This window comes from Theropithecus gelada, chromosome 11, assembly GCF_003255815.1.
Source record: "Theropithecus gelada isolate Dixy chromosome 11, Tgel_1.0, whole genome shotgun sequence".
Lineage (NCBI taxonomy): Eukaryota > Metazoa > Chordata > Mammalia > Primates > Cercopithecidae > Theropithecus > Theropithecus gelada.
The window spans coordinates 7,469,172-7,496,035 of record NC_037679.1 but is presented as its reverse complement, the minus strand read 5'-3'; the positions used below and the strand labels follow the sequence as shown (position 1 = coordinate 7,496,035).

Genomic DNA, 26,864 nt, shown 5'->3' with positions numbered 1-26,864 from the left:
ATTGCAACCCACTAGTGAGTTGTGAAATTAATTTAGTGGATAGTTAACAGAAAACTTTAAATCAAGTAACAATATAAAACTTCAGCATATACTCTATGTAGTTAAACATTGTTTTATGAAAATTTTGTTTCAATTAAATAAATGATGGGTGTGCTGGATCATAATCTAAATGTATTTTTTGGCCGGGTGCAGTGGCTCACACCTGTAATCCCAGCACTTTGGGAGGATGAGGCGGGTGGATCATCTGAGGTCAGGAGTTTAAGACCAGCCTGACCAACATGGTCAACCCTGTCTCTATTAAAAATAGAAAATTAGCTGGGCATGGTGGCACGCACCTGTAATCCCAGCTACTTTGGAGGCTGAGGCAGGAGAATCACTTGAACCTGGGAGGCAGAGGTTGCAGTGAGCCAAGTTCACGCCACTGCACTCCAGTCCAGCCTGGGCAACAAGAGCGAAACTCTGTCTCAATAAAATAAAATAAAAATAAATGTATTTCTTGCTGTATATCACAATATATACTTTGAACACACATATATATGCACATATATTTGTGGGTTTTAAAAATTATTTATTTTTAGACACGAGGTCTTGCTCAGCTGCTCAGGCTGGAATGCAATGGTGCAATCGTAGCTTATTCTAACCTTGAACTCCTGAGCTCAAGTGATCCTCTCACCTCAGCTGCCCAAGTAATTAGAACTGCAGGTGCACACCATTAAGTCCAGCTAATTTGCTTTAGAGGTGGAGTCTCGCTATGTTGCTCAGGCTGGTCTCAAGCTCCTAGCCCCAAGCTATCCTCCTGCCTCAGCCTTCCAAATAAGTAGGATTTCAGGCATGAACCACTGCACCCAGCTATATACATATATTTGAAAGCCATTGCTTTATATCACCGAGAGTTACAAGTGCAGTAAATGTTCTCTTTTCTCTTCATTGCTGCTTCAAGTACCATTTTCATCCTTCCTCTCTAAATAACGTCCAGCTGCACTGAAGCACACGCCATCAAACTATTCCACACACACTCCTCCTTGTTATTATTACCTACAATACTCCTGGTCACCTTTCATTTAAGACTCCATCAACTGGCTTACTATCCCTCTCTCCATAATGCCTTCATTATTCCTAGTGACTTCAACATCCACGTGGACAATGCATCTCCTGCATATTAGTATGTGCAACTATAATTGTATTCCTTGCGAAAATACTGAAATATTTTCATAGCCACTGTCAATCCTCTTCAATGTCATGCCTTAATGCTCTAGCCCCTCATCAGGATTCAACAGATCTCTTCACAATTCAGAAACAAAAAGTAATCATCTAACACAACAAGGTACCTGCAGGACCCTGCACCAGCATTATGGGCTACGTCTATTTTGACAGGTCCATGCCATGCTAGTAGTGGTAGTTAAATATTTTGAACCCCATCCCTGCTAGCACTCTAGTCTCTCAGTTCCTTGGCTTTATTTTACCTTAAATGATTGTGTTCACCACTGCAGCCACTCACTCTCACAGTCATATCCTATATCTACTTGTGACCAACAGCTGCAGGAAGAATGCTGCTATGTCCCAAGGAACTCTGTTTTCCACACATTAGAATCCACCGTGTGCCCGACTCATTCCAGTTACCAGAATTCCATCAACAGAGCAGCCCAGGACCACCAAGTCTCCTTACAAAGATATAATTAGGACCATCAGGTGTATCACTTCCTTTTAAACACAAATATAACGACTCCCTATCACCTGATATAGCAAATAAAAAATTATTCATCCACTACCTTCATCCACTGTTCTATCAATTTCCCTGTTTCTTCTCTACTCTAGACCGACACCCCCACATGTGTGTTCTTCATTCCACAACATGCCACAGCATGTCCATTTCTGCCTTCTGATGCTATATGGGATGCCCTTCCTACATTTCACCTTCAAAGCTGATCTTGAAACTCCTCCATCAGAAAGTCTGAAAAAGATAGAATCATCTGCCTGCTACTCAATGCATATTTAATTAATCCCTGCTGTAACATTGCATAGGAGTTTGTACTTGTCCTTAAAATTTCTGTAAAAGGTAAGGTACCACTCTGGCGAAAGGTGCACCTGGTGAGAAGTCAGACTAGGGCTCAATTCCTGATTGCGCCTGTTGGCTCACTTAATGTCCCTGAACCCATGCAGATCTACACCTTGCAGAGTTTGTTAATTGACAACTAAAGAGATGGCACACCAAAGCATAATATAAGGACATTTTGCATTTATTCCTTGTGATGTTTAAGACAAGGTTCTGTACAAGTACTGAAAACCAAAGCAAAAATGGACAAACGGGGTCACATCAAGTTAAAAAGCTTCTGCACAGCAAAAGAAGCAATCAATAAATTGAAAAGACAACACACAGAATGGGAGAAAATATCTGCAAACTACTCATCTGATAAGGGATTAATAACCAGAATATATAAGGATCTCAAGCAACTCTATAGGAAAAAAATCTAATACTCTGGTTAAAAAATAGGCAAAAGATTTGAATAGACATTTCTCAAAAGAATACACACAAATGAAAAACAGATGTATGAGAAGGTGCTCAATATTACTGATCATCAGAGAAATGCAAATCAAAACTCCAGTGAAATATCATCTCACTCCAGTTAAAAAGGCTTATATTCAAAAAACAGGCAATAGCAAACGCTGGTAAGGATGTAGAAAAAAGGGAACCCTCATACACTGCTAGTGGGAATATAAATTAGTATAACTACTAGGGAGAACAGTTTGGAGATTCCTCAAAAAAACTAAATATTGACCTCCCATATGATCCAGCAATCCCACTGCTGGGTATATACCTAAAAGAAAGGAAATCAGTTTATCAAAGAGATATCTGCATTCCTATGTTTGTTGCAGCTCTATTCACCATAGCCAAGATTTGGAAGCAATTTAAGTGTCCATCAACAGATGAATGAATAAAGAATAAGTGGTACTTCATATGACCCAGCCATCCCATTACTGGGTATATACCCAAAGAATTATAAATCATGCTGCTATAAAGACACATGCACACATATGTTTATTGCGGCACTATTCACAATAGCAAAGACTTGGAATCAACCCAAATGTCCATCAGTGACAGACTGGATTAAGAAAATGTGGCACATATACACCATGGAATACTATGCAGCCATAAAAAAGGATGAGTTTGTGTCCTTTGTAGGGACATGGATGCAGATGGAAACCATCATTCTTAGCAAACTATCGCAAGAACAGAAAACCAAACACCGCATGTTCTCACTCATAGGTGGGAACTGAACAATGAGATCACCTGGACTCGGGAAGGGGAACATCACACACCGGGGCCTATCATGGGGAGTGGGGAGGGGGGAGGGATTGCATTGGGAGTTATACCTGATGTAAATGACGAGTTGATGGGTGCTGATGAGTTGATGGGTGCAGCACACCAACATGGCACAAGTATACATATGTAACAAACCTGCACGTTATGCACATGTACCCTAGAACCTAAAGTATAATAATAATAAAAAATAAAAAAATAAAAAAATAAAAAAATAAAAATAAAAAAAAAAGAATAAGTGGTACTTATACACAATGGAGCACTATTCAGCCATAAAAAAAGAATGAGATTTAGTCATTTGCAACAACATGGATGGAACTGAAAGTCATTATGTTAAGTGAAATAAGCCAGACACAGAAAGACAAACATCACAAGTTCTCACTTATTTGGAGGATCCAAAAATCAAAACAATTGAAACCCTGGAGATAGAGAGTAGAAGGATGCTTCCCAGGGGCTGGGAAGGGTAATGGGGGAATGGGGACAGTGAGGATGGTTAATGGGTACAAAAAATAGTTTGAATGAATCAATAAGACCTAGTATTTAATAGAACAACAGGGTGACTATAGTCAATAATAACTGTACATTTTAAAGTAACTAAAAGAGTATAATTGGATTGTTTGTGACACAAAGGATAAACGCTTGAGGGGATGGATACCTGATTTCCATGATGTGCTTATCATGCATCGCATACCTGCATCAAAATATCTCGTGTACCCCATAAAGACATTCACCTATTATGTAACTACACAAATTTAAAATTACAAGTTATTTTTAAAAAGAAAAGATTCTGATATAAAGAAATGGTATACATTTAGCCTCTTTTTTTTTTTTTTGAGACGAAGTCTCACTCTGCTGCCCAAGCTGGAGTACAATGGCACGATTTCCGCTCACTGCAACTTCCACCTCCTGGGTTCAGGTGATTCTCCTGCCTCAGCCTCCCGAGTAGCTGGGACTACAGGCACGCACCACCATGCCCAGCTAATTTTTGTATTTTTAGTAGAGACGGGGTTTCACTATGTTGGCCGGGCTGGTTTTGAACTCCTGACCTCGTGATCCGCCCGCCACGACCTCCCAAAGTGCTGGAATTACAGGCGTGAGCCACTGCGCCTGGCCTTTTGTTTTGTTTTGTTTTGTTTTTAAGGAAACAATCTCACACTGATTTGTTTCCCAAAACAGTGGAGGAGAGTTCGAGCTATTATAATATCTATCGGTTCTTTCCAAACATTCTTTTCAGGTAAAGTCAGGTTTAGGTACTCGGTTATGCTCAATTTAACTCTGCGTGACAGAGGCAAGGCTGTGTCCACCAGCCCCCATTGCCTTTTCTAGGAGGCACACATACTTTATTCCCAGCCACCCTGCTGGGTGGGGCCATGTAACCATGCGCATAAATTCCCGCTAAGGCATTGGGGTGAAAATGATACACAGCACTTCCAGGACTGGCCCCTAATATCTCTGACAAGTTAACCACAGCTAGCCTCCCTTATCTGAGGGCCACAGATTTGGCTACATTACCAAGGCCTCAGGGCATGGTAGAACCACCAAATGCAAGAAGCCTGGTCCTTCAATGAATGCAAGAAGTACAGACCCCACCCTCTGGCCCCAACCAACTTGTTACCACACTGTGACTTGTATGAACATAAGCCTTTATGGAGTCAAGGTCCGAGATACCGGTTTTGCTAGCCTACCCCAGTTAACACATCTTATATTTATCACCAGTGGTAGCATAAGTGAAAAGAATCCCTGGACTTAGTTCCAGACCCGGGATAAAAATTCTGGCTCTACTACTCCCCCAACGTCCCCCATGATCTGCTCCTAGAATATGCTCTATACCCTTCCCAACTGCGTGTCTACTGCATTTTCCTCTTTTTCACTACAGAGCCCTCCCAACTCTTCTCTGCCTCACGATTTCTGTCAGAGGGAGGCCTTCTCTGACCTCCGTCGCCTACATGCTCACTTCTCTTTGCTCCAAGTGCAGCGTACATTCCTCTGTTTTAGCATCTACTATGTTTTATTGCAAATATTTGTTGACGTGTGGTTCCCCAGACTGTGAATCCTTTCTTTAATTTCCCGCATTTAGTTACAGTGTCTGGCGTATGTAGAAAATAAATATGTATTAAAGGAATGGTTGTCACATATGACCTTAAGTGAGTCACTTATTTTTTAAGTCTACTAAATAAAATTTTTCAAAATTGTTGTAATGATGAAATAAGGAACGTGAATGTGACTTGTAGGTTATAAACAGATTCTAACAGTAATGGGTTTACTCACTGTTTGTAGGCCCTTCTCATCTTTTCCAGTCAAATCCATCTTAATGCTCCAAGGTAGCACTATCCAACAGAAATATAATGCAAGCCATATTTGTAATTTTAAAACTATTTGTAGCCACATTTAAAAAGTTAAAACCAAGTGAAATTAATTTTAATATATTTAACCCAATATACCCAAAATATCAGTTTTTAAATTAAATCTTCTAAATCTTCGAACACATCTCTGTTCAGACCAGCCACATTTGGAGAGCTCACGTGTCACCTGCGGCTACGGCTCCCGCAAATTGGACAGCAGCCGCAAGGCCTACTTCAAATAGCAACCTGACTTCCCCTTAGGCAGAATGAGTGACTCCTCTTCAGTGTCTCTCAAGCCGTTTATCCTATTGTGAAAACTAGAGAGTAAGCTACTTGAGGAATTCCAGACTCTTGTCTGGAGAAACCACTCTCGGCCTCGGTCTGGCCTGTATCGGGCCGTTATGCAATTCCAGGTAACTGATGAACCCCTGAGGACACAACTCCGTGGGAGGCCCCGTAGCCAGAGCGGAAAATGGTCAGTCTGGCAAGAGTGCGGGCAAGTGGCCACGGCAGGCTGCGATCCCGGTGCCCACCGCCCTCCAAGCGCCTCGGGCCGTACCCTCCCCAAGGCAGGGGGCGCGGAGGTCCCGGGTTCGGCCAATTCGGGGGCGCCTCAGCTGCAGCCCCTCCCCGCTCCCACGCGTCTCCCTCCCACGCCCCTCCCTCCCACTCCCAGCGCCTCCGCCGCCGCCGAGCCCCGGAAGCGGGCGGGGATTTCCTGTGCCCGCCCCGCCCGCGCCCGCCGGGCAGCCGTCTCCGCCTGTCTCTGGCTCCGCCGGCCGCCGGCTCCCAGACGCAAGCGGAGGGCGGAGGGGAGGGGCAGGCGGCGCCCGGGAGGGAGGCACCGGGCCGCGGGCCAAGCCGACCGGGGGTGAGTGGAGCCGGGCTGGAAGGAGCTGCGGCTGGAGGGACTCCTGGCTTCCCGGGGCGGCGGGTGGGGGCTCGGTCACCCATGGGGGCGGGGAGGAGGATCGGCGCGGCTTCCGGGTTGCTGCCTTTCCCGGGGGTCTGCCCCGCTGACATTCTGTGCCCGCCCCTCGCCCTGTCTCCCCGTGCCCATCGCAGCTGTCAGGCCCTGCGGGCTTCCGCCGCTGTCACTCGCGCACAGGTTACCCCGTGGCTCCCTTTCTCTTCACTTGCTCATGCCCCAGCTAATGGGAAACCTGTTTTCTGACCTCACTTCCCCTGCTCCACTTCTGCCTTGCTCGGATTCTCTGAAATCTGACCCTTTCCAGGGGCACTGTGACAAGAAGGAGGGAAGAAGCAACCTTACCCCTGAGCAGGCTCCGGTCCCGCCCATGCCCCACCCGTGGCAGGGGCCAGGGTTCTCTGATGGACGGAGCACAACTCGTCCGTGTGCCCTTGGGCTACTCATTTTTATAACATGGCCCCTTTTCTGTTCATCAGCACTGGCTGCAAAAACTTCCTTTTGCAGGTCCCTTGCTACCCGTATGTGTGAAGAAAAGGGGGAAATGAAAGCCCTAGAACGCAGACTCCAGTGGGCATGGGATCATCCTGGAACCAGGAGAAACGAGGTTAGGGCTACCACCTTAACCGCCCAGGTGCTGGCTCTGCGTGAACATCTTAGGAAATGCAGGCTGAGGACAGGTACCCATCCCATCCTTTGCTGAGATTTTTGCTAGCACTTCCACGGATTTCTATCAGTGGTATAGAAAGGCTAACAGCTGGCCCAGTGGGCTCTACAGAAAGAGGCTTCCTATTAAGAGACTCTGCTACCTGGGGGAGATGGAGAAAGGGTTTGAGACAAGTGTCCAGATATGTAGCTAGAGGTAAAGCCTTCAGGGAGGATTTGCACAGGAGCTAGAGAACCAGGAAGATTCGGGATGAAGAGGGGGAATTAGTGCCTTGTGTGTTAAAAGTGGATACAGAGCTGGAATTCCGAGAAGAGAGCTAAAATGGGAGTTTCCCTTCATTGCTTTAGCAAAAATTTTCCTTTCTAATGAAAAGTCTCTGAAAAGGAAACCTCCAGGGTGCTCCCATGAGGCCCTGAGCCATCTTTGGACTTTTGAGATGAAAGGGGAATTTGTTTTTCCTGTGCATTGGCTTAGGGTTCCCACCTACCTCTTTTGTCAAAGACAAATAGGCAAGAAAATAGATGACTTGACATCTGTCATTACCTACCCTGGCCTTCAAGGTTCTTGCAAATGTTATTAAAAGGATGTAAGTAAGCCAGGATAGTTACCAAGTTTCTGACTGCTCTTGGAAGTCTTTCACGGACTCGAGTGTTTGGTTATTGAATAAGAATACCCAAAATATGTTGCCAAGCAGAAAGAGATTCTCAGATCTCAGATTATTTCTCTGCCATAAAGCCCTAGGACAACAGAAGTGTGATCTATCCTGCTCTTAAGATGTCCAAAGAAAAAGAAGAGCCCACTCTCTGGTTTTGTACACTGCAGGATTATTAATAATTAAAAAATAATAATAACCTAAATCTCTTCTCTTGCAATCAAGACCCATTTTTTTCTGTTTGACCTATGTAGAGATAGAAGGGACCTCTGTTTTTATTCATTAGTAACATCATTCATCAGCCTTCTCCAGACCGAAAAAACTACATCCGACATTTTTAACTTTCCCAGTGGCTGTATTTCCCATCCCTTTCTTGACTTTCATGTCTTCTGATGGACACACCCTGGCTTCTCCATATGCTTCTTTCAAACTGAATATATTTTTCTAACGAGATCTGACTGGTGCCTGACAAACAGGTTTGTTCATCTGGGTCATGTTAGCAGTACTTCTTCCCCCTTTTCCAGCTCTGGTTCAAACTCTTTCTGTTCCTTTTTACTTTTCCTGATTAAACTTCAACTCCTCACTGACCAACAATTTCTCTTACTTGTTAGGGTTACTTTGGAGTCTTACACCTGCTTTCCAAGTTACTAGTTTTTCTACCGTATTTACTACCAGTTCTCATTGCCTTTTTGTTGAGGCTTGTCCCAAGTGAGGTACCTTTTGGCTCAGCCTCATGAAAGAGGTGTGTGCTCATGATACAAATACACCCCTTGGTTGGGACTTCTACCTATAGTAATCATTTCATTCTAAACTGATGAGACTGTGATTTGTGGCAGAAAATCTTCTGTGTGATTACATCCATCTTGTTGAGTGCAGGTCTATGTGTATTTCTTCCTGTATGTTTCCAAACTGCTTACTTTCCTGTACTTCATGTGCTTGAAATTAAATGGATAGCCTTTGAATTTCTGGGACAGTTCTTTTTTTTTAAATGAACAACTTCTAATCTTCAGGTGTATTCTGTTTCCATCATGAGGTCCACAAAATACCAGTTAGTGGCTTTGCTACATAGCACCTGCCAATTTCTTAGTTCCTCCAGGAAGCTTGGTGCAGGCTCAGTTGATCGGAACACATCAAGCTTTTAAAGTTCATCTTCCAGCAAGCTCCTCCTATCTAGTTTCATCTATTATCCCTGGGTCTGTTCTTCATAACTCCCTTAGGAATATCACTCTTTTCCCATTTTCATGGGCATTGCTGATATGAATTTGTTCCAGGTCACAATTTGGGTCTGCAGCAAAAATGCTTTCAGAACAGACAGCAGCTCTGGGGACAGGATGGGAATCAATCAATGTACAGCTGGATGGAGCAGAGCCCCAGGTGGAAAGGGGAAGCAAGGAAGAGGGGCCATGGAGAACAGCACCAGGGCCTCTGGAGCACCTGTGCTGCGACCTTGAAGAGGAGCCACAGTCCCTTCAGGAGAAGGGTGAGAGCCCACAGTGTGTGGGAAGCACAGTGCGTAGTCTCCTAATATTTGTTCCAGAAGTAGGGCTAAAAATCTCCAAATTGCCATGGACTAAATAGCATAAACTTTACCAGGACCAGCCCATTCTTTTTGAGACCTGGTCACAGGTACAAAATAGGCTTCTGAATTCAGCAAACCATGCAACTGGGCTTCTCTTGTTTCTTCATAATTACTCCCTCCACATACAAATGCATAATTAGTGATACTGAATGAGGGAGATGAAGGAAATGACAGCAACCTGATTACTGTTGGATAACTCACTCAGTAAGCTGCACTTTACTAGATGAAAATTACATTCAAGTACTGTAAATTCAAACTATAGCTAGTCTAACTAAAAGCCATCTGATACCCTTTCAGAACATTTTGAGTGATGGCCTTCTCATCTACATTTACGCATTTGAGTTTTACCAGCGGGCATAGATACAGAAGCTGTGGCCCTTAAGCCTCTCTAAAATGGGGCCCAGGCCCTATTGAGAAAGGGTAGATAGTTATTCTCTAATGTTTCTTCTCTCTCCTCATCAGCTCAGTCTGCTCCCTGGGTTCCTGCAATTCCCCAGGAGGGGAACACTGGAGACTGGGAGATGGCAGCTGCACTTCTTGCAGCTGGATCACAGGTGAGCTCTGCTTCCCTTGGCCTCTCCTGTGGTCCCATCACTGGTGCCTTTGTATTGCTTTCGCAGCAGCCCATTGATGAGTTGGCTCACATGATCATCAATGGTACGTTCATCTTATAACTGAATAGAATCTATCCCTTTCCAAGGGATCATAAGACCCTTGGAAAATTAAATGGAGCCACAAGAAAGGGAATTCTTGAGGTTAGGGTTTTTTGGGGTTTTGTTTGCTTTGTTTTTCGTTTTTGAGACAGAATCTCACTGTGTCGCCCAGGCTGGAGTGCAGTGGTACGATCTTGGCTCACTGCAACCTCCACCTCCTGGGTTCAAGCAATTCTCCTGCTTCAGCCTCCCAAGCAGCTGGACTACTGGCACATGCCACCACACCTGGCTAATTTTTGTGTTTTTAGTAGAGACAGGGTTTTGCCACGTTGGCCAGGCTGGTCTTGAACTGCTGACCTCAGGTGATCTGCCCACCTCAGCCTCCCAAAGTGCTGGGATCACAGGTATGAGCCACCGTGCCTAGTCAAGGTTAGGGTTTTTAATGGATGGCTGTGTTTGTTATCCACAGGAGGATTTTAAGAATAATTACCTTCCCTTAGGAAATAAATCTGGAAAGATTAGGAAAAGAGGACCTGAAGAAAGCTTAGAAGAACCTAAAGTGGAAGGATTGGGTGGATGATGGAACATTTACGGAAAAGAAGAGGAAGAAGGATATAAAGAGGGGCAGAACCTGGGAGGAAAATAGGTTTAGATTCAGAAGGCAATAGGAGAGCTGTGGAAAGCTAATAATAATAGTGTTAGTACTAATAGGAGTACACCCCCAGAGTGCTTATCACGTATGCCATTTTCTGGGTGCTTTATGTATATTAACTCATGTAATTCTGAGAACAACTCAAGTTATCCAATTTTACAGATGAGAAAATGGGGCAGGGAGAGATTAAGGCACTTGTGTAGGGTCATGCTGTGAGAAAGTGGCAAAGCTGAGTCACTTGGCTTCAGATTCTGAGCTCCTAACCACCATACTGTGCTGCCTAAAAATATAAAGATATGGCCAGGCACGGTAGCTCACGCCTGTAATCCCAGCACCTTGGGAGGCCGAGGTGGGCGAATCACGAGGTGAGGAGTTCGAGACCAGCCTGGCAACATGGTGAAATCCCGTCTCTACTAACAATACAAAAAAATAGCTGGGTGTAGTGGTGGGTGCCTGTAATTCCAGCTACTCAGGAGGCTGAGGCAGGAGAATCGCTTGAACTTGGGAGGTGGAGGTTGCAGTGAGCCGAGATTGCGCTACTGCACTCCAGCCTGGGTGACAGAGTGAGACTCCGTCTCTAAATAAATAAATTAAAAAACAAAAAACAAAGCAAACAAAACCCCAAAAAACCCTAACCTCAAGAATTCCCTTTCTTGTGGCTCCATTTAATTTTCCAAGGGTCTTATGACCCCTTGGAAAGGGATAGATTCTATTCAGTTATAAGATGAACGTACCATTGATGATCATGTGAGCCAACTCATATCTTTAATGCTGTGGCAAGGGAGGCAAGAAAGAATGTTTTATCTGTAGCATTTTGTGCTGATAGAAAAGGCAAGGTCCCGTGGAAGGAGGAGGAAATGGTACACAATTTCTTCTTCAAAAGAGTAAGGCCAGGGAGAAGTGACTGAGTAGACACCTGTCAACAGAGGGGGTGATGAGTTTGTGGTGCCTCCAGCTTCTCATGGCCCCACTTGGGAAATTCCTCCAGTAACATTACACTCACTCACTCCTTGACCATCTACCTTCACTCCTCTCCTCATTTCCCCTTTACCAAAACTGTGTGCCCTACCCAGGGACTTCTGGGCAGCTCTTTTCTCAGATCATTTCTCACCCTCTCTCCTCTACTAAATTAGCCTTTCATACTGAATCACATTTTCCTTGAAAAACAGCTGCTGACAGAAGATGCTACATTTTGTTTCAGGGCCTGGTAACCATCAAGGATGTGTCACTGTGCTTCTCTCAGGAGGAGTGGCGGAGCCTGGACCCCTCTCAGACAGACTTTTATGGAGAATATGTCATGCAAGAAAACTGTGGGATAGTAGTCTCTCTGAGTAAGCATGACCTTCTCCAGCCACTAGAAGATTATACTCTGGGAGGACAGAGCCATCTGTTTCAGGGCTATTGGATAGTGTCTGTCTAGAACCCCTTCTGTGGCAGGGAATCTGTCTATGCTTCTGCCAGAGAAAGAACACTAGGGCCAATCCCAAGAGAATGAGAGAGTAAAGCATCATTAAAAATAAATAAATAAAAAAGCAATTGATGTGAATTGTGGAGTACAGAACTTGAGGTTTTTCTTGGTTGGGAATTAGGAGGTTCTCACAAAGCAGAGAGAACCGGAACCAGGTCCTTGTAAACTTGGGAACCATATAGAGGAAGACAGGGATGCAGGGGGTAGGACTGTTGTAGGAGGACTAAAGTGAAGTTATGCCCAGAAAGGCCAGTTGGGCTGGAAAATCTGAGTGGAAGAAAACAGGTTCATTGGGAAGGAGAGTGATTTTCTAGGCAGAGAAGAGGGACTTAACAGAGATGGGTGGGGGAAGAGGTTGGGGTGGGGAGATGTTTCTTTCTTGACCTTCTTTTGTCTAGAGTTCCAAACAATAGGAAACAGTTTTTTGTTTGATGATTTCAGAAATATAGAATTGCTGTTGAACTAATTGACAGCTCTGTTTTCCTTCCCCACGAGCAGGATTTCCAATTCCCAAACTGGACATGCTTTCTCAACTAGAAGGAGGAGAAGAACAATGGGTCCCTGACCCCCAGGACTTAGAGGAGAGGGACATTCTGAAGGTCACATATACAGGTAAGAACCTAGAATAGGCTTTCAGCCATTTCCTTCACAGTTCAGGGCATCATCATTCCATGTTCGTCTCATCCCTACTCTGCCTCAGAGAGTTCCAGAGACGAAAGGTTTAGAGATCTTTTTCTTCAAAAGCAAGGGAGCGTAGCAGCATGGTGTAGTAGGCACTTTGTGGATTGGAATTCTGGACTGTACTTGTGGGACCTTTGAAAAGTAATAAAACTCCCTTTGGTTTCTTCATCTGTGAATCATTGTGAAAATTAAATATACGAATATATTAGAATATTAGAACAGAACAGTGCCAAGCACGTAATAGGCACTCAATAAATGTTAGTTGTTGATATTGTTGTCAACCTCCCACCCATTTCAGGAATGCCTTGAGGATTGCTGACAGTTGTCATTCAGCCAGTGACAATTGCAGCACATTCTGTAACCCTCTCCATCTATGCTTAGATAGAAAGATGCTGATTAATAGTAATATATAGTAGTAAATAAATAATGGTAATAAATAATAACAATAGCATATACCAGTTACTAAGTACTTAAACTATGTGCAGGTCCTGTGCTATCTATCTTATAACCACCTGAGAGAGAGGTATTTCTTCCCATTTTACAGAAGAAATGAAGGTTTAGAGACGTTAAGTGGGAAAGCTGAGATTCCATCTTGGGTAATCTGCCTCCTAAGCCTAGGCTTTTAACCTCTATATCTGTTGCACTATCTTGTACGACATTAGACTATGTTCTCTCAGCCCTTCTGGGGTCAAGTCTGGGCGCTGGCAGGTATCAGACAACCTCATTTGTGACTTAGGAAATGTTGTGACTCTTCTCTTGGGGTTGGTATTTCCCCTTCTCCACAGGAGATGGAAGTGAGCATGAGGGGGATACCCCTGAACTAGAAGCAGAACCCCCCAGAATGTTATCCAGCGTTTCTGAAGATACTGTTCTCTGGAACCCAGAGCATGATGAGAGCTGGGATTCCATGCACAGGAGCTCCAGAGGAATGCTCCTGGGGCCCCCTTTTCTTCAGGAAGACAGCTTCTCAAACCTGCTGTGTAGCACAGAGATGGATTCCCTGTTAAGACCCCACACATGCCCCCAGTGTGGGAAACAGTTTGTGTGGGGCTCCCACCTTGCCAGGCATCAACAAACACACACTGGGGAGAGGCCCTACAGCTGCCTCAAGTGTGAGAAGAGCTTTGGGCGAAGACATCACCTCATCAGGCACCAGAAAACCCACCTACATGACAAGCCCAGCAGGTGCTCTGAGTGTGGTAAGAATTTCCGATGCAACTCCCATCTGGCCAGCCACCAGAGAGTGCATGCAGAAGGCAAATCCTGCAAGGGCCAAGAGGTTGGAGAGAGCCCTGGCACAAGGAAACGGCAGCGTGCCCTACCCGTGCCAAAGTGTCACGTGTGCACTGAATGTGGGAAGAGCTTTGGCCGAAGGCACCACCTTGTGAGACACTGGCTGACCCACACTGGGGAGAAGCCCTTCCAGTGCCCTCGCTGTGAGAAGAGCTTTGGCCGAAAACATCACCTGGACAGGCATTTGCTGACCCACCAGGGACAAAGTCCCCGGAACAGCTGGGACAAAGGAACATCTGTCTTTTGAAATCTGTTTCCACTACAGCTATGGTCAAGTCTATCAGCTGGTGCTACTAGGAGTCACTGCCAGGGCTGCCGTTCTTCTGAACCCCAGGGGCCAGAATCATGAGCCCTAACCCCATCCCTAGAAAGATGAGGTCCCAGCAGTGGCCAGAGCATTTCTCACCAGTTCTGTGAGATAGCACATAAAAATAGAGTTCTTTGGGCAAAACTTTTGGGAAGCAGTGCATCCTACATGGGCTGATATTCAGCCTGAGCCATTCTCAAGAGGAGAGTAGTACTGGCAGTTTATGGCTGAAATCCATTCTGATTTGTTGGAGTCTGTGCTATACCAATTGTTAAATATTTTGAGTATCACTTTTGCATACTGTTACTATTTTCTCTCTATATATAGAGAAAGGTCATTTTAGCATAGTAAAGGCTCTGAAAATTTCTGCAGTAGACCAAACAGAAGATTCTATTAATGCAGTGTTTCCTAAATGTATTTGACCTCAGTATCCTTTCTATTTGCATACCACAGAACTGGTGACTATGAAACACTCTGGTGAACACTGGGTTAGAGAGTAATGAGGAAATGAGACTTAGTGATCAGGCATCCAGAGCACCTCCTTTTATCCATATGAAAGCCAGCGGGGCCAGGCCTTGTTTCTGTGTGGGTCTGTCTGCCTTACCCCAGTCAGCAGTATATACATCTACACCTCTCACCCTCACCTGCTGAAAAACATAATAACCTTTTTACCCCTTATTCCTACTCCCTTCATCCTGCACATACATATATCCAGCTGAGAAATCACACTACAAGGCTAAGAGATGACCTAATACCCCCAAATAACCCAGGTCCACACAGAAAACAAACAAAAAAAAATTATCCTCTTGAGCAGACCCCTCTCTCCTCTTGACTGTCTTTTTGTGTCTTGTGTATTTGTGTGCAGGGTCTTTGAAGAGAGCATGCTATGTGCAAACTGTACAAGCTAGGTTTTCTAGGGGCTGTGTTCTGGGGATGAGGGTAGTGGGGATTATATGGGTTTCTGTTTCAAGACAGGAAGCAGTCTGATTAGGGAGCACTAGTGGAAAGGGTTAAATGACAGGTTAAGTTGTGGGAGTTGAGTACAAAGCTTTCCCAGTTATTGCTGAGATTAAGACAGTTGTGAATGTGTGTGTCTAGGTCTGAATCTCTGGGCTGCAGATTGCTTTTAACTGGGCAGAGAAAAGTCTGGGGAGGTGAGCTGTTTCTTGTTGATTTCAGGCAAGAGGCACAGAAACTTTGTATTGACTGGGGATTTTGTTTTAAGTGCTGGAAAATTAGAGCAGGAATTACCATGTTTGCAAGTTGTTGCCATCACTCTTGTTTGACTTTGCCTCATCAAGGGGCAAGAGTTATTCTTGAAGATCTCATTCTCCCAGAAACAGAACTTTAGGGGAAATGGCTGTGGCTTAGCTTTTCAGCTGATGCAGGGTAATGAGCTTTCTGGTTGGTTTTCCTTCCATTTCTGGAAAGATGTCCACACTGAGACCCTTAACTCTAGGGCTTGCATAAGTATTCTAGCATCGTTAGTTGGTCATTTTTTCTCTTTATCAATGATTGTGTTAATATCAATCTTATAACTTAAAAATCGTCTTGTATGCAAGAGCAGTTTGGTGTTAGGGAGGAAGAGGAGCAAAGTGGGATATTTTCTTTTTAATGCTTAGATATTGTTTCTTCCCTAAGATGTGTTTCGCAACCACAATTGGTGGAGTGAACCAGAGAGGCAAGAGGAAGTGAGTTGCAACAATTTAGTTTAGTGACTGTGCCTTTTGCAGGAAAAACTGGGTGAATCACAGCTCCTCAGAGTCCTGGACTCAATTAGAATTGAAGATAGACTTCTTTTGCTGACTGGGCTTCTTAGAGTTTCTGTGACTTGAGCAGCTTGGCCCCTGCCTCCTGCTACTCTGAGCAGCCTTCCTTCTTCCTGGAATGCACTTCTCCTGTTTATGATCCTATGAATAAGGCAAAATGGCCGGCCTTTGTAAGGCAGGTCTTGCCCTAGGTTCTCAGAATCAGGAGCATTTTAGGATCAGTATTAGGAAATGCCCCAGGGAGTAAGAAAGCATTGGGTTCTGATAAATCTGGACTCTGCCACTTCTTTTACTCTCCCTCTTTAAGACTAAAAGCTCTGCATAAGCAATGGTTCAGAACATGTCTTGGGTACAGACCTGTTGAATCTGACAGAAACCAGAAATGCACTTTTGAGAAAAAGACATTTGTAATTCACTTAGTTTTCCATACACATTTAGCAGGTTCAAAGCCTATCTGTGGAATCCCTAAACTGCCTTCAAAGAAAGGGAGTTACCCTGATCTAAAATGGTCATTATATATTTGTGTCAAGAGGCAAGGGTCACTAAATATTTTAAGGATTAAGGTACCAGAGGCATCAGTGTATAAGGATATAGTCTGGTCTTTAATTATGACAAGGGTATTGATTACATTCTACTCTCTGGGTTTCAAAAAGATCTGACATGCTGACAAATCCAGCTCCTCATAAATCTTGTTTGAAGGACTTGTGGGAAGTGGTATTCCTTACTATTAGATCACGCCTCTTAATAACTACATGTTAACGTCCAGCCTTTTATCTGTTTGAGTAATTGTAGGGATAGAAAGTGAAGCCCCCAGAGTTAGGTGCAAGTATAGCACCCAGCTGAAAGGCATCATGGAGTCTAACGACCTTCTAAAGAAGGGGCAATCCTTTGGGTTATTTCTGGTGTACCGCTGTCTTCTCTACCTCGGTCCAACACCACCTCCCTTGGACGAAAAATAAAACAAGCAACAGCTATCAGATGAGTGAATAGATTTGGATGATTTTTCCCACAGGGAATAAGCCTCAAATGTTCATGTTTTATGCTGTCCCCTTTAAAAAGAGTCTCTATGTTCTCTTTGGGCAAAATGTAAAACAGGGACATCCATCTTCAGGAACTTGTCACATTTTTCCATCTGTGATGCCTCCACCCTATTCTGAGTATCCTCCCCTTTCCACCCCAACATAGTATCTTTCAAAGAATTCCTTGCACAGGATAATGTATCCCAAAGTGTTAGCTTTTCACAAGGCTATTTACACTTTAAGCCGTAGTTCTCACTGTAGAAGGAAAAACTTTTCCTTTGTCAAAGTAATGTTATGGCTTTAGAGAACTAAAGAGGTGATAATTTGGGACAAAATTCCTCCCTTTCCAACATACCTGCAATCAAACTACTGTTTCCTAGTTCCATAAAGGGCAGGTCCTGACTCAGACCTAGAGGCGCCAGAAGGCCAGTTCTTTCCATCTCTGTATTAGGATGAATGCACTGAATGGGAGTGGGTGGGGCTGGGCAATAACAGAAAAGTGAAATCCATTTATTTAGAGCCTTAGAGAGCCTCAGCTAGCAAAATTTCCCTCTGTTCCCTTGTGTACCATACCAAACTGTGACTCTCAAAATTTGGTCTTTGGGCCAGCAGCATAAATATCACCTGGAAACTTGTTTGAAATGCAAATTCTTAGCACCTGCCCCAGGAGGAGAACTGAATCAGAAACTTGGGAAGGAGCTCAACATTCAGTCTTTTAACATGCCTTCCAGGATGTGTGATATAAGCTAAAGTTTGAGAACCACTAGCTAGGGGATTCATATTTCAAGCAGTGGTACCTCACTGTTTTCAAATGGATCTTCACACTCCTGTTGTCAGGTTTATTCTCTGCAGCCTCACTAGGCTAGACCTCAGTTCCATTCCCCTTAGTTGCAAGGTCTTCTTCCACTCTTAACTCATTAAAAGAACTGGGGCTAGTCACCAATATCAGAAACTGTGGTGGGGCAACTACCAAGCCCCTATGATTGATTGGGGCTGGGGCTTCCAATATGGGCACTGAGGATACTTGGGTCCAGAAATCTGAAAGGACAGAAAGGAACAAACAACTCAAAGATAGAAAATCCCATGTAAAACTGAAAAACTGACATCCAAGGAAATGCTTCCCCTTTGCTTTGTCCTTTTCACTGGCTCTTCTAATAAAAGGCAGGTGGAGTGGGCACCTAGCACAAAAGTAGAGTAAGGCCTGCTATGCCAAGCCCTAAGGACCCATGTTTTCCAACATAAAAATTGGATTAAGGACCAACGAGGAGCCATGGAAGGGATTTTTAACCATGATTTGGCATACCCTATGGGCAAGGGCAGCAGGAACATCAGAGTAACCAGGGCATAAGAGGGAACTAGGTTTTTCTAGTAAGATTTGACACAAGCAAGATTTAAATCCAGACTCTGCTTACTAGGTAGAGGTTGTAACCAATGAAGCCATGGTACCCAAAATGCATTCTGTTGCTTAGAAGATTCTGACAGATTCAGGCTGTGGGGAGGAACCTGCCTTGCAGTCTCTGACCCTGCTACCTCCTCCAGTTCCTCTCCCAGGTGCACCTATGAGGATAGACTGAACTGACAGTTACAATTCTGCCCACGGGGCTTCTCCACGGTCAAAAGATTAGACCCCTAGGCTGAGACTTTCTTCAACTCCAGGCCTTATGCGCTCTCCCTCTTTCCTGCCACCACCTCCATTTTCCCAACAGGCAGCATTCTTCCTCTACTCTTTGTTCCTACTCTTTTTCAGATTTTTTGTTTGTTTGAGTTTTGCCTTGTTCTGACTGAGCAATAACATGCCTTTCCAAGGGCATTTGTTCTCTCCAATCCCCATCCTTCTTCCATTCTAGTTTCTCTCTTCAAATTTCTGGCCAATTCTATTCCATCATGAGCCCACTTACTACCTATTCCTCTGCCTACTGTTCAGTTTCTTTTCTATCAGCTTTAAGCCTACTAATTCATACTTCCCACTCTCATCCTCCAAATTCTTGGTTTAGCTATAGCAATTCATCAGCCTCCTCGCCACTCTGCCCCTTTCTCATACACACCCCCACAGGACACCACCACCACTCCACCCCCTGCCTAGTACTGCCAAATCTGATCCCTCCATTTCCTAGATGTTCTTCTTCCTTTGAGATAACTTCCAAAGTTGTTTTCCACTTTTCACCATTTTTAATTTACTTCCTTCCAGTCTCCTGTGACTCCTGAGAATCAAACTCTTAATTCTACAAGCAATTTTTTGTGTCCTTATTATGTGCCAGGCACTGGAATTTCAGGCCTGGGAAATCAAATGTGGCCCTTGCTCCTGCTCTCAGTGTGTTCTTCAGTCAAGCCCTCCCCCACTTTCCTGCCTTGTCTCTTGCCACCAGGCACCTGGGCATCCTCTTCCAGGAAACTCTGGGGATGAATGCCCACTTGCCATGCAGCCCAGCTGCTCCGTGCCTATCAGATTTCTAGCTATTATCTGAATTGGTTCCTTCTGATGAACTGTGAACTTCCTTGGGTTACCCAACAGGGGACTTATGGTCCCTGTCAGTTTAATAAAAGTGTTGGCTGTGTCACTTATTTCTTCTCTAGGTCTTCTCCTTCACTTTTCCCTCCATTCCTACTCTTTGCTCCTGACAAAAAGACTACCACAGAACGGGGGAAGATAAGCCGCAGAATCTTCTGAGAACCACCTCATCTCACTACCTGAAACATAAGCCTCCAGACACAACAGGTTGGGCCTCGCCACCTCTCTCTGGCGTCCTGGCCCCCATATGCTCCTGAGTCAGCCAGACACTCGATCCAACCTGGAGAGGTTGGAGGATTGGGCTGGTGGTCTACTCCCAGGGAGCACTTCAGCAGCAGACTACTGAGCAGGGCCAGGACTAGGGAGATCGCCCAGCACGTGAGTTTAAGGAGGCCCTCAGTTTCAAGGCCCTGCAAGGGCTGACCTTACTCTTGAAGATCTAAGAGTGCTGAGCTCAAGTCTGGAGCCACCAAGTGGTGGCGGTAGTGAGTGCGACTTGACCCCTTAGGCATGTTCGCAGTAATTGGATATTCCTGGGATTGAGAGGATAGGGTAGGGTAGGAAATGGTTGTGGGAGAAAACATGGAAAGCAGGTGTGGAGGTAGGGTCAGAAGCCACTGTCCATTAACTCAGTGACAAAGCCTCCCCTCTTGGACAGGAAGGGCCTGTGGTGAGTGCAACTCAAAGGCGTGGCTCTTCCTCTACAGGAGTTGCCTTAAAAAGCCTCAAGCCTATTGCTTAGGGGATGAATGATCCTCAGATGCCTTGCAGCTTTCCTTACCCCAGCCAGATTGTTTTGTTGCCCCGGGCCTCATAAGTTTCCTTATTTTCTTGTGTTCACTCTTACTTCCCCTCGGCCACTTGGAGTCTGGTCTTTTCCATCACCAAAAAGGGAAGGAGGTAAGGGAATTGAGAAAAGGGAAAAGAGAAACACAGCCACTATGACTGTCCACTAGCTAGAAATCTGGCAGGCACAGGGATGATATAAACTCCCACCAACACTGTAGATGAGTGCCTGTTTCCCCACAGCCTTACCAGTAGAGTAGGCTCTCAAACATTTGGATTTTTGCCCATCTGATTAAAAATACTTTTTATTTTTTTTGGTATTAATGTGTAGTATAGTTTAAACATGCATTTCTAAATTGGACCTTTTCATGTTTTTAAAAGGACATTTTTGTTTCTGTTAAGTGTTTTTCAAACAACCATTGAATATTTGTTCTAGAGGACATCTAACATTCGTTACAACTCAAGTCCAACAATGATGTGATCAGCATTACACTAAGCAGTTGAGGTAAAAGAAAAGCAAAGAATTGGGTCAGGGTCATTCAATTTGCTCTGACTAAAGTTAAATACCCAAATGTGCCACTCAAATGTGAGCTCAGAAAAGTGGAGATTATGTTTTATCCATTTTAGTATTCTCAGCACAGGGCCTAGAATCTTGCAGGCACTTAGTCATTAATGAATACTAGAGATGAGATTAGCTGTTCTTGGGAATGCCTCTGGCTGAGTACCCAGCCAACATTATGATCTTGATAATCTGGGTAGCTTGCTAACGAGATATGGTCATTTCTTATATTTCATTGGAGTACAGCCACCCTAAAGCTTATCAATGAAAAATAATCTGAGATGACCATTGTTAGCTATATAAGGTCAAGATCTGGGTCTCTGATGTCTGCTACTGTTCCTGCATATGGTGGGCACTTAATAAATTGGATACATTTTGGTGAATGAATGGAAGTTTGAAATGAAGAAACCATCATAAAACAAATATAAGTGTGATGGTTTTTAGGAAATCTAGAAAACAAATTTTTCCCAGTATCATTAGATACTTAGAAGAAAAAGACTAATACTAGACCACCTAGTATTGCAGCCTTCTTATTCAGTTTAGTGAGGTCTGAGTTCTTGTCCCACGACCAAGAAGAAGGCAAGTGGACACCAGAGAGTGAGTAAGGCAGAGTAGCATTTACTAAGCAACAGAAAAGCTCTTAGCAGCAAGAGGGGACTCAAAAGTGGGTTGCCAGAAATGGGGCTGAGTTATGGGTTTTTTATGTGGCAAAAAGAAGTCTTCTGTGGTTTCTGTCATAGTGGGAGGGGTAAAGTTCCCCCAGGGGTGTTGCACCATAGTGACTCCATCTTGGTTATTACCCAAGCGCCTTATTGAAACCCATGGTGGTGCGGAGGTGCCCAAACCACAGTGCTAATGATATTACAATTAACTCTGGGTCGTGTTCAGGACATTTAGTTGATTTATTGTGCCTGTGCCTAAGTTGGGACAGTCCCTTCTGAGCAGACATCCTGGTATAAGAGGAAATTCTTAACCACATTTCCATCTGCTAGTTACACCGTAGGGACAATACAGGTGCAGTCCCATGGGCGCCGTCTCTCTCCCAAGACCCTCCCTCTCTATCTACCTAGCCAGCCTCTAATTGCCTCCTCTCTCACTGGTTCTTTAGGTAAAAACATCGTAAGACTAGAAAGGGCGTAATACATCTGGCTATCATCAGGGCACTTGATTAACTTTATTCTAATTGTGTTCAGTAGACAATGTTTGATTTTCTCATTGCCTCTTTTCAGAGGCCTTCTTCCACTCACATTCATGTGCATAATAAACTTAATTACAACATGGGGAAATATCAAGTTCCGATCATCTATAGATGAAATAACGCTACAAGAATTCTGCAGTTACTAGGCTTTGCATAGGCTTAAAGCAGTGATTCTCAAGGGTGTGAAAGGGTAAATATTAGCATCACTTAAGGGTGGTTTTTTTTGTTTGTTTGTTTGTTTTGTCTGTTTTAAATACACATACCCTGTTGCCCATTGTAGGACATATCATACTCTCCTAAGGAAAAGCTTGGTCAGGTATACCTGGAGAAAGCTCCCAGGAGGTTCTAATACTTTCCCACTGCCACTCTTACCTCTTTAAGAATAAAAAGCACTTCCCAGCCACTTCCATGTCCCCATTCCTTTGACTTTGGCTGAAAACAGCTACTCCTTTCCTTGAATCAGCTACTTTGACGTTTTACTTCCCTAGGAATCATTTCTGTGTCCTGTCAGCCTATGGCATGAGAACTACTCTTGCACTGTTCTTAATCCCTGCATTCAGAACTAAAATCATACATTTATTTCATACTTGTTACACAGTGCTCAATACATGTTGTTATTGTTAAGAAAAGCAAAAGACCTATTCATTATCTAGCCTTCTCCATCTCCTTGTATTTCTGCTATGCATTCTGTAAATCTTCATAATTTCCTCTTTAGGAGTTGGCACTTTCTCAGAAGATAATTTCCTTATTGCTGAATTTTGTCAAGCAAACCATTATGCCATGATGTTTAAGTCCCCTTTTCATTTTAATGACATTGAAATCACTTAGACATCATCTTAGCTCAATCCCAACATTTTACCGAGAAGGAAACCAAGACCACGAATGGTTAAGAAATGACTCAGCAAAGGTCAGACTAGCAGAACTTTGACCAGAATCCTGGTCTTAGTACATACTGGTCCAGTAGTTTTCTGCTGTAGCACATTACCACCCCGTCGGAAATTAATTATACACATATTTAACTCTCAGTGATGAGTACCTACCCTATGCCAGGCCCTATGCTGTATGCTTTCACACACTTATTTAACTGAGGATTAACCTAAGAATATTTTTTAAATTAAACTAGGTTATCAATTCAAGGCAAAAACTACAAACTCATTATAATCAATTTTAGGAGGGCTTTGTCCTAAAAGGAATTTCAGGTAAGAACACTACGAATCAGTGGGGCCACTCAACTTAAAGACTGTCCACACTTTTCCCAATATGCCCTCCTCCCCAGAACTCAATTTGAATTTGCTAGAGTATCTAACAACTTCAACACTTGTTAAGCTGCTGGTTTTCCTGTTTTGTGTCCTTCTAAAAGATATTTCTCTGAGTTTTGCAGCAGGAACAGAATCTGTTAATTTACTCTCTTCGCTGCACGTTACCACCACCCACCCCTTCCCTTCCAGGTGCGGCAAAGAGGAAACAGACACAAGGTGGTCGAGAGGTCCATTTCATTTCAATGAGTGTGAGAGCCGCTCTTCTTGGGGCCTATGGGGGAAAGGCATTTGTCCGTGGTGGGAGTGAAGCTGCTCCCACAAGATGCACTCCCGACTGCATTCCGAAGACCTTCAGATTTAGGGAAGGTCTTTGTGGAAGTCTTTAGTGGAGTCTTCCCCTGCCCGCTAGATGTCCGGTCGGTTTTAGCCGGCGTTGGCTTCTGCATGGTCCGCTGTGCGGGCTTCTTAGGCTCCTGCTTCTCTTCCCTGGGTTTGGAGCTTTGCCTCTTGTCCTTCCCTGACCTCGGCCTGGTGTGTTCCTTCACGGCCCGTCCTCGCCTCTCGCCTGCCGCTGTCGCTCCCGCTTCCACCTTGGCTCTGGCACACGGCGGCTCCTTGGCTCTCGGCCTCGCCCTCCTTGTCCTCCTCGCCCTGGCATTGGCCTTGGCTTTCGCCCTCGCGTTCAGTCTCCACACTTCTCTGGCCTTCCTGGCCGCCTTGCGAAGGGGCTGGCGGCGCCTCCGTGAGCTCCGGGACGCGGCTGCGGTCCTCCGGCTAGCGCGCGCGCCCTCCTCTTGCCTCGCGCGCCCCGGCTTTCTCCTGGGCTTGGAAACCTTCCAGACCCTGAAGCAGCCGGCGGCGTCGCTGCCGCTGACCCGGAGGAGCGTGGCCTTGGCCTGCCCTCTGGGCGCTTCGTGGCGGCCGCTCTTCCTGCGCATTTCGTAGCCGGCGTTTCCGAGCTCCTTCCTGAGAGCTGCCAGAGTCAGCCCTTTGTGAGCGGTGATGGCCCGGAGCACCAACTGGGACACTTTGAGCACGGACCGCGGGCAGCGCCTCGATGGTCCCCCGACAGTTTTTTCCGCTGGCGGCTGAGTGACTGAGTGGCCTCGAGATTCGCCACTGGGCCCAGGCGCCTCAGCCATGGCCCCACTCCCGCCTCTGCGGGGCCACTGGCTTTGGGCCTCACCAGTCAAGGCCTGTTCCATAGCTGAGGTGGACGGGGCCACGTCACAAAGGCGGGCCTGGCAGAGATTTTCAGGTCCTAATTATGAGGCTGGCAGATCTCACCCAGGGAGGGGCCCTTTTCACTTATAATAACCAATCAAATGCCACTTCCTTCTAGGTCTAAACCAATCCAAGTCTTCAGCGCCTGTCCACCCCCAACAATCACCTATACAGTCTCCAGGGTTTTGTTCCCAAATCAAACTTACTTATCTTGATCTGCACCGCTTTCTTTCTTTCTATTTATTTATTTATTTATTTAATGAAGTTTTATTTTTCCAAATGTACAGTTGGTTGGACCTATTCATGCATCTTCACCAGCAGCTGGAGCATGTCCACCCTTGGTATTTCCGGTGTAAATTACTTGAGCTCTGTGCTTTGAAACCCGTTTGATAAGTCCTTTACTAAGGAGCTCCTGAAGGGCTGCCCTGGCCAGGGAGCCTCGAATCTTCGGTCTCTCAGAGACCACAGCTGGGGTTGTAAGTTTATAGTTGGGAACTTCCTTACAGAGTTTGTCGTAGGTAGCTTTGTCAAACAAGACTAAGTTATTGAGCTTGTCCCGAATTTTGCCTTTGGACCACTTCTTCTTTTTGGCCTTGCCCCCGGATTTGTTCACTGGGTCTTTGTCTTTCTTGGCCGACTTTCCGGCGTCCTTCTTCTTGTCGTCCTTGGGCGGCATTGCGAAGCTCGGAGAGCAGCAGCGGACACCACAGGCTTGCTAAGATGTCGGACAAAAAGCTCCACCGCTTTCTTTAGTTGGCTATTTTGTGTGTGTATATGGTCCCGCACACCATCTACTCACAGTTCCTTAAGGTGAGAGAAGCTGCTCCCAACTATCCAAAACAAGCAACACACTGCCTGTAGAAAGCACACAGGGTAGTCCATGAAACACAACCCAGCCTAGAAACTACCACCTTTAATTCCACCAGTCAGGTATCTGAAGTTATGTCTCCCTAATTCTACACAGTGGATTCTGTGCAAGAGCATGAAGTAAAAGAAGGAACCAACTGTGTGGTCCCTCTAACCTAAACACTGATTCCCACACCTGGGAAATTTAGATGACGCATTCAATTGGACTGAAACAATCTAGATTTCACATCGCCTGAGGACACTGGTCTAATCCTTATTCTTTGAACATACTGTGTTTTTCTCCCTCTCATCCCCTCTCTTGGATTGCTCATCCTCTTTGTCTGCCCAGATAAGTCCAGCTCATCTTTCAAGGTACTGCTACGTTATCCTTCTTCACTGAAGACTCCCCAAACTCTTTCAAATGACTTCTTCCCTCTTAACTACCACAACCACAAAAATTCCTTCTGCAATCTTATATGGCTTTTTCTTTATTTTAAATTAACTTGGCATTAGAGGGTATAATGTGACACAATATTTTTTAAAAAGAAAAAAAACTTGGACTTGGAGCTGGAAGATATGGATGCATATCCTAGCTCTTTAGGAGCCATATGACATTAACAAATCCCTTAATATCAGCAGTGTGGCTGTGGGATGGATGTGCCGACCATCTGACTTCTTACCTAACATCACATTCCCTTTCTACCAACATCACAGAATTATTGCAAAGTTTCAGAAGAGGTAGATAAGCAAGGGCTACCTAAATATAAGGAATAAATTTACTTTACTTTGAATGTTTCTGTCTTGTCTTTCCAACTAAATAAAAATATCCCCAAGAGCTATAGGCTTTGAACTTCTATGCCCCATGCTGCACCTAACAATATGCTTCATTATACATAGCAGGCATTTAATTAAGCCTGCTTACATCATTCCTCTCTGGTGAGGAGAGTTTTTCTAGATTCAGAAAGAAACTTCCAGAAGATCAGGAGAAAGGACCAGAGTGAATTTCAAAGGGTTGGAAATGAAGGGGGTCAAGTAAGGATTAGCTTCTCAAGGACCTATTTTGGATACAGTTTAGTTGGGAATAATTCAAAGAATTATTCTAAGAATACTTCAAATTGCCAAGCATATCATACTTATCCAGAGGGCAATCACAT

General features: G+C 44.6%; 2 protein-coding genes and 1 pseudogene across 6 annotated transcripts; 1 reads left to right on the top strand and 2 right to left on the bottom strand.

The window, feature by feature from the left end:
- Nucleotides 1-5,930: 5,930 nt before the first annotated feature.
- On the top strand, nt 5,931-17,381 carry ZNF641 (zinc finger protein 641). 4 transcript variants are annotated; one of them, XM_025402667.1, is made up of 7 exons: nt 6,428-6,532; nt 7,097-7,269; nt 9,180-9,388; nt 9,950-10,041; nt 11,994-12,123; nt 12,759-12,872; nt 13,727-17,381. In XM_025402667.1, exons 2-7 carry the CDS (start codon nt 7,253-7,255, stop codon nt 14,479-14,481), a joined length of 1,317 nt encoding a protein of 438 aa, XP_025258452.1. In that variant the 5' UTR covers nt 6,428-6,532; nt 7,097-7,252; the 3' UTR covers nt 14,482-17,381. The 4 variants fall into 4 exon arrangements, with proteins under 4 accessions (XP_025258451.1, XP_025258454.1, XP_025258453.1 ...); XM_025402666.1 differs by lacking the exons at nt 6,428-6,532; nt 7,097-7,269 and adding an exon at nt 5,931-6,136; XM_025402668.1 differs by lacking the exon at nt 7,097-7,269 and having other exon boundaries at nt 6,409-6,532.
- LOC112634823 lies at nt 7,825-25,599 on the bottom strand (annotated as a pseudogene). Its single transcript, XR_003121830.1, has 2 exons — nt 25,121-25,599; nt 7,825-7,842 (listed from the first exon to the last, which is right to left on the bottom strand). The product of XR_003121830.1 is annotated as a 40S ribosomal protein S25 pseudogene (transcript).
- LOC112634822 (testis-specific H1 histone) lies at nt 23,858-25,090 on the bottom strand. The gene has a single exon (XM_025402670.1). The coding sequence runs from the start codon at nt 24,843-24,845 to the stop codon at nt 23,880-23,882; it is 966 nt and encodes a 321-aa protein (XP_025258455.1). The 5' UTR covers nt 24,846-25,090; the 3' UTR covers nt 23,858-23,879.
- Nucleotides 25,600-26,864: the final 1,265 nt, after the last annotated feature.

Bases quoted from the DNA above. Each gene is read 5' to 3' on its own strand.
- LOC112634822 (XM_025402670.1), bottom strand. From the start codon at position 24,845: ATGGAACAGGCCTTGACTGGTGAGGCCCAAAGCCAGTGGCCCCGCAGA.
- ZNF641 (XM_025402666.1), top strand. From the start codon at position 6,063: ATGCAATTCCAGGTAACTGATGAACCCCTGAGGACACAACTCCGTGGG. The intron at 6,137-9,179 runs GTCAGTCTGGCA...AATTTGTTCCAG, and splicing joins CGTAGCCAGAGCGGAAAATG to GTCACAATTTGGGTCTGCAG. The intron at 12,124-12,758 runs GTAAGCATGACC...CCCCACGAGCAG, and splicing joins TGGGATAGTAGTCTCTCTGA to GATTTCCAATTCCCAAACTG.